The sequence below is a fragment of the Diplotaxodon limnothrissa genome, linkage group LG2 (genome assembly GCF_057381915.1).
Source record: "Diplotaxodon limnothrissa isolate DT_005_m linkage group LG2, D_limnothrissa_male_GT1.1, whole genome shotgun sequence".
In the NCBI taxonomy this organism is placed as follows: domain Eukaryota; kingdom Metazoa; phylum Chordata; class Actinopteri; order Cichliformes; family Cichlidae; genus Diplotaxodon; species Diplotaxodon limnothrissa.
The window spans coordinates 26,930,222-26,937,391 of NC_140597.1; the positions used below are offsets into that span (position 1 = coordinate 26,930,222).

At 42.2% G+C, this 7,170-nt stretch overlaps 1 protein-coding gene across 1 annotated transcript; it reads left to right on the forward strand.

Annotated features, from left to right (window-relative positions):
* Positions 1–4,496: 4,496 nt before the first annotated feature.
* LOC146638545 (uncharacterized) lies at positions 4,497–6,912 on the forward strand. The gene is made up of 3 exons (XM_085369472.1): positions 4,497–4,933; positions 6,263–6,277; positions 6,527–6,912. Exons 1-3 carry the CDS (start codon positions 4,510–4,512, stop codon positions 6,910–6,912), a joined length of 825 nt encoding a protein of 274 aa, XP_085225598.1. The 5' UTR covers positions 4,497–4,509.
* The last annotated feature ends 258 nt before the right edge of the window (positions 6,913–7,170 follow it).

Genomic DNA, 7,170 nt, shown 5'->3' on the forward strand with positions numbered 1-7,170 from the left:
ACTTTGTAACATAACCTTTGTTGGCAATAACAGGTCAAACGTTTACTATAGGTCTTTACCAGGTTTGCACACACAGTAGCTGGTATTTTGGCCCATTCCTCCATGCAGATCTTCTCGAGAGCAGTGATGTTTTGGGGCTGTCGCCGAGCAACACGGACTTTCAACTCCCGCCACAGATTTTCTGGAGACTGGCTAGGTCACTCCAGGACTTTCAAACGCTTCTTACGGAGCCACTCCTTTGTTGCCCGGGCGGTGTGTTTTGGATCATTGTCATGTTGGAAGACCCAGCCTCGTTTCATCTTCAAAGTTCTCACTGATGGAAGGAGGTTTTGGCTCAAAACCTACACCACCAAACCATCGCACACACCAACCTGTAAATGCTCTTTTGCACAATATTATTACTAGATATATTATATATTTTTTTTTTTTTTGCACTAACTTGTCTTGTAGCACCTTGGTTCCTGGAGGAACGTTGTTTCGCCTCACTGTGTATTTTTAAACTGTATATGGTTGAAGTGACAATAAAGTTGAACTTGGACTTGGACTTGGAAAATCTCACGATACATGGCCCCATTCATTCTGTCCTCAACACGGATCAGTCGTCCTGTCCCCTTGGCAGAAGAACAGCCCCATAGCATGATGTTTCCACCCCCATGCTTCACAGTAGGTATGGTGTTCTTGGGATGCAACTCAGTATTCTTCTTCCTCCAAACACGACGAGTTGAGTTTATACCAAAAAGTTCTACTTTGGTTTCATCTGACCACATGACATTCTCCCAATCCTCTGCTGTATCATCCATGTGCTCTCTGGCAAACTTCAGACGGGCCTGGACATGCACTGGCTTCAGCAGCGGAACACGTCTGGCACTGCGGGATTTGATTCCCTGCCGTTGTAGTGTGTTACTGATGGTGACCTTTGTTACTTTGGTCCCAGCTCTCTGCAGGTCATTCACCAGGTCCCCCCGTGTGGTTCTGGGATCTTTGCTCACCGTTCTCATGATCATTTTGACCCCACGGGATGAGATCTTGCGTGGAGCCCCAGATCGAGGGAGATTATCAGTGGTCTTGTATGTCTTCCATTTTCTGATGATTGCTCCCACAGTTGATTTTTTCACACCAAGCTGCTTGCCTATTGTAGATTCACTCTTCCCAGTCTGGTGCAGGTCTACAATACTTTTCCTGTTGTCCTTCGAAAGCTCTTTGGTCTTGGCCATGGCGGAGTTTGGAGTCTGACTGTTTGAGGCTGTGGACAGGTGTATTTTATACAGATGATGAGTTCAAACAGGTGCCATTCATACAGGTAACGAGCGGGGGACAGAAAAGCTTCTTACAGAAGACGTTACAGGTCTGTGAGAGCCAGAGATTTTCCATGTTTGAGGTGACCAAATACTTATTTTCCACCCTAATTTACGAATAAATTCTTTACAAATCCTACCATGTGAATTCATGGATTTTTTTTCACATTCTGTCTCTCACAGTTGCAGTGTACCTCTGGTGCAAATTACTGACCTCTGTCATCATTTTAAGTGGGGGAACTTGCACAATCGGTGGCTGACTAAATGCTTTTTTGCCCCACTGTATGTGCAAGCATGATTGGGAAAGCTCCCAGTCAAACAGGACTAGACTGGTTGGCAACCCCCTTGTGACCACCAGTCACTAGAGAAAAATATGTATTTCCTGATTGGTTGGAGTCCCTTGCAATTGCTAGGTGAAGTTCCCACTCAGGCATGCTATGGCTGCTTTGGCTGTTAGCAGATTGCCTTAGCTGGTCATAATTTGTATGGAAGATGACGACTTTCTCCATGTGGAATACACATTTTTCCCTAGTGACTGGTGATCGGCAGGGGGTTGCTGATCAGTTTAGACAGTTATGATCAAAACCCATCTTGCTAAATATATTTAATGCATTCCCAGCAGTTAAAGTGAAATATAGAACTGTTTTTCGAAAATAATAAACTAATGACAGTATTTTCATTCATAAATTGTTTTACTGAAACAAAATTGTAAGAAAAATCTAATCATCACTTAAAGTTTGCCAAAGATCTTACAATGCAATGAGCATGAGTGCATCAGATTCTGTATTAAATATCTTAAATATTCTAATGTGCTAAGTTTAAAAGGCACATACTGAAAGATACTGACTCTTCAGAGTTGGTGTATGTGGCTGGAGGAGGGCTACTTGCAGTGAGCTGCAGGGAGGCCCTGCATGGATGGATGGATTTTTGTTATGCTACTGCTCAGCTGCACTGATAGTGACATTGCTCAGGTATTTGCTTTTCAAAATATGTTTTGCAGCTATGGCTTCTCAGCAGTCAAGGCAAATGCTGAAGCAGGACAAGATTCTTTGAAACTTGAAGAGATTTAAAAAGCCGCCCCCCCTCCCCAAAACAAAATGAAAAAGAAACAAAACAAGCAAACTGCATTATCTTTAAAAACACATCCACAATGTTTTGCATGCAACACCACCCATCAGTTACACACACTGTGAGTGCATGTTGCCTCAATCATTGGTTACTCAAACGCAGTAATTGTTTTCCCAAGAAGTAACAGGAAAGAGTAACACATAGCTCAATAACACTTCCTCTCTAATGTGCTTCGCTCAACTGATTATCCCCCTTGATGACACTATTACTCTTCTCCCCTGGCAAAACTGATAGACAACAAATTGACTGCATAAACTAAGCTTCAACCCACCACTATCGACATTAACTGGAGCTTTTCTACCTGTTTTTCAGGGTCTCATTTGGGGATTGCTTTCCCATGGTTAAATGAACCAAGAAAGTTTTGTGCTTAATTCTCAGTGAGCCCTCTGTGCACTGGCGTGCACAGATAGAGACGAGGTGGTGCTGAAGCACTTGCCCTTTTGCCCTCAGTCCAAAAAAGTGCCCTTTTGAAAGACGTGATTTTTTTTTTTTTAAAGCTGCGCGATTTAAAAAGGTGTGAAAATAATGGCTTGATTTGTGCCCCTTCTTCAAAGACACCCGAACCCTGTCGCTTTTTCACTGTCACCGTGTCACGTGAACACGCTCGCAGTTCATTTGTTGTGAGGCGTGTAGCAGCGGCATGACATAGGAGTACTTGGAGTAGGCATAGTAGGCTAACTATAGCGACTGGGAGCCACGGCGGACAACACGGCAGCTCTTTCCCTTCCCAACCAGTCAGGTAACCCATGAATCGAGTGAAATTATTCTGTTTGCCCTCTAAGACCAACCTGCAATTGTTTTGTTGTGAAGTAGCCTGTCAGAAACTGCACATGACAAACTTTGCCAGCTTACCCCTCCATCCATCCATATGGATAAACAAAAAAACGACACATTTAAAATGTAACCTAAACCATTTAGGCAACCCCACTCTCCATCAATTCTGACCTTTTTGCATACACTATTGAAAATATCACGTTATGCTATAGGCTACATGCCGTTAGGCAGAGGGCTCTTTTGAGCCCATTTTTCGTTACAAATTTTAGGATGATCTCACGGAAATCTGTGAATAAATACAAAGTTTTCAAACTGAAGTCAGTGACGGGAAGACATCACACTTTTTAGAGATGGAACTGCAGAAAAACCTAAAACCTTGACATGATTATGAATAATAGAATTATGGACGTTTCTCCGTTTTTGTGGATTAGCCTTTCCATAACTAACATCAACTACTGTCCTACTTTGGTAAGATTGAAATTAATGTCTTTGACTGTCTTTAGTAGGTGTCTCCTGTGAGAAAGTTAGAACACCGTCCAACTGTCTAAAGATGCAGTCTTTAGCCTAACTGGTTGTTACTGACTCAGCGATGCTCGCAGACATTTACGCACTGTGTTGTGACCTGATTGTGACAGAACAGTGACGTTGTTATTGGTAGTTTGAAGGGTACGGTGTTGGGGGTGGTGCATGTTAAAAGTTTTGAGAAGCACTGGTTAGACATGTTAATTTTTTTTTGGTGTAACATATTGGCAACATTAACACATTAATTTGCTAAAGGAAAAATAGGCAGTTCCCAATTGCCTGTGAAAACGACCATTCTGCCCTGTTCTTGTAATGACCACAGTCAGTCTTATTCGTTCTCATACATTTTGGTCTATTTATTTACTAATTTCAGCAAGCATAATGCCTAGGAAAGAGAGGCTGAGAAAGGAGAAAGAAAGGGATCTACAACAGGCAGCCCAGGGAAGCAGTTCTCTGCTCTCCTGGATGAAAGCAAAGGAAAATGAAGATGAAAGGTCAGAGTCAAGGGCAGAGTCAGGTTCTATTTTAATGTTTTAATGTAACCTGCTCCTTGCAGTTAATTCTATTGAAAAATCTTAAAAGCTGTTCACACTTAGTTTTTAATGAACTTAATCAGCAGGCATTGAGCTAACTATTATTTTGTACCTACGAAAGTTATTTCTATGTTACAAGACTTGCAGTATGGGTTATTATTAAAACTATCTGTTTAAGCTTATTATTATGATAAATAATAATACTATTATTATTATTATTGTTCCATTGTAGTCAGTCACAGCAGGGAAGCAGCTCTATGCCATCTACCAGCATAGCAGAAGAGGGAGATATAGAAACAGATGAAGCCGCGACCAATGCAGCAACAGGTTCAGTTAGGCCTACAGACACTGATGTAGTGCTCTCTGAAGACCACAATGAGGAAGAACAGATCGATCACATAATGTCAAAGTTAGCAGCTTTACAATACCCAACAGATCCAACACACATCCATACATTTAAAATAAAGCGCAATGACAGATACGTTTCAATGTGCTGCAATGTGGGCCCATGTCAGCCTGATATACCTTACCCAAAAACTGAGGGGAGATCATTCCAGAAACAGTGGTTTTCTGCTAATGTGTGGCTGGAATACTCACCCACTGCTAATTCAATGCATTGTTTTAGTTGTCGGCTTTTCCTCTCGGATGAAAAATATAAAAGCAGAACAGCCTGGACAACTGATGGCATCAGAAAGTGGAGTACTGCTCTTGAAAAAATCAAACAACACTCCAGCGCAGAGATGCACATGACAAGCATGGTTAGATGGATCAATTTCCAGAAAAAGGCCCTTCAGTCTGCATTTGATGTTTCAGACGTAAAAGGGGTGGAAGTTAGAGAGCGAGAGAGGCAGACAAACAAAGAAATCCTGACAAGATTAATTGACCTAACAGTGTATCTTGCACGTCAGGGACAAGCATTCCGAGGTCATGATGAGAGTGAGTCCAGTGATAACCGTGGCAATTTTCATGAATTAGTCAATGTATTTTCCCGCTACGATAGTGTGCTGAAAATGCATTTGGAAAAAATTGCCACAGTTAAAGCCACCAAGACAAGGCCCCAGGTGTCACTGCTTTCCAACAGAAGTCAAAATGACATCATTGCAGCACTAGGAACTTACATCAGGAAGGAGATACAACGTGAAATAAAAGAGGCTGAAATGTATTCCATTCTACTTGATGAAACCTCTGATGTTTCACACAAAGAGCAAGTGTCATTTGTTGTGCGATATTTTCATCATATGCAAATAAAGGAGAGATTCATCGAAGTGTGCAATGTTGATACAACTACAGGCCAGGAGCTGGAGAATACAGTGTTCTTGCTTCTGCAAAAGAATGGCCTAGAGATGAAGAACATGTATGGTCAAGGCTATGATGGAGCAGCCAACATGAGTGGCATGTATAAAGGTCTCCAAGCTAGAATCCGTGCACACAATGAGAAGGCCCTCTATGTGCACTGCAAAGCCCATTGCCTCAATTTGGTACTAGTGGAGGCATCAAAGTCCAGCAAGCATTTTGTGACATTTTTCAACTTGGTGGAGAAATTGTATGCCTTTTGCTCAGGCTCCCCAAAGCGTCATGCTGCCTTGGTCAAATTTCAGGAGTCTCTCTTTCCTGGACAACGTGTTATGGAGCTCCAGCAGCTGTCAGATACTCGATGGGCTTGCAGGGAAAAAGCACTGAAGGCACTTCAGAGAAATTTGAAAGCCATTTTGATGCTCCTTGATGACATCAGTGACAGTGACCCACCTAACCTGGCCCAAGGTGATGCTCAGATGTACAGAAATGCCATTAATTTTATGTTCATTCTCTGCATGGAAATCACCACACCAGTATTCGAAGTCACTGCTTTGGCATCAGATTCTCTGCAGGAAGAAGGGTTGGACCATTCCACTGCCTACAAGGTAATTGATGGTGTGCTTCACACATTGCAAACCATGAGGTCTGAGGAGAAATTTGGAGAGATATTTAGATGTGCATCAGAGAAGGCAGAGAGTTTCAACATTCCAGTACCTACCGTGGTGCCTGGTCAGGAGAGAAAGCGGAAAGTTCCAGTGCGTTTCCAACACAGCACCACAGTGTCTCAAGTAGGTGCTCAGTTTGAGTCAGTGGAGGCATATTTCAGGAGTGGTGTATATTTCACCTTTCTGGACATCATGACTGGGGAACTGAACAGGAGGTTCAAAGGGGACAATACTGGAAGCCCAACGGCCAGAATCATTCAGTCCTTCCAGCCCTTAACTGTGCATGCTAACTGGGTAGGCCCACCAAACCCAGAAGCCATTGAAGCTGTCCACATCCTCTGTGAATTCTATGGAGAAGATGAGGACCAGCTCAAAACAGAATTAAAGGTCTTCCACTCCAGCTTTAGTTCAAAAGACCTCAGAGAAATATTTCTGATACTGAGGGAAAACAATGGCCAGCTGATCTTTCCTGCCTTTGTCAAAATGATTCAGATCTACGCAACACTACCAGTGACAACTGCGACAGTTGAAAGATCTTTTTCAAAGCTAAAAATAATCAAAAATAAACTAAGAAGTTTGTGTGGAGAAGAAAGGTTGTCTGATCTCCTCTTGTTGGCCATTGAGAAAGATGTGGAGATCAATTACAACGAGGTCATCAACATCTACAAAGACATGGCACCAAGAAGGATGCTTCTTTAGAGCAGTACACTCCATTTAATGGACACTTGAGAATATGTATGTATATAGTTTAGAGTTGGATACAGATTTTATCTTTTTGTGGTGTGATTTTTGATTTTTAGAGAATGTTTTGAAATAAAAGTCAAATTGCATTTAACCTGTGCGATTTTTTTATTATAAAAAGAAAAGGTTTTCCACATATGCAAAAAGTGCCCTTTTTCCCCCCTGGAGCACTTGCCCCCCAAAATGTCTGTGCACGCCACTGCCTCTGTGGTGCAC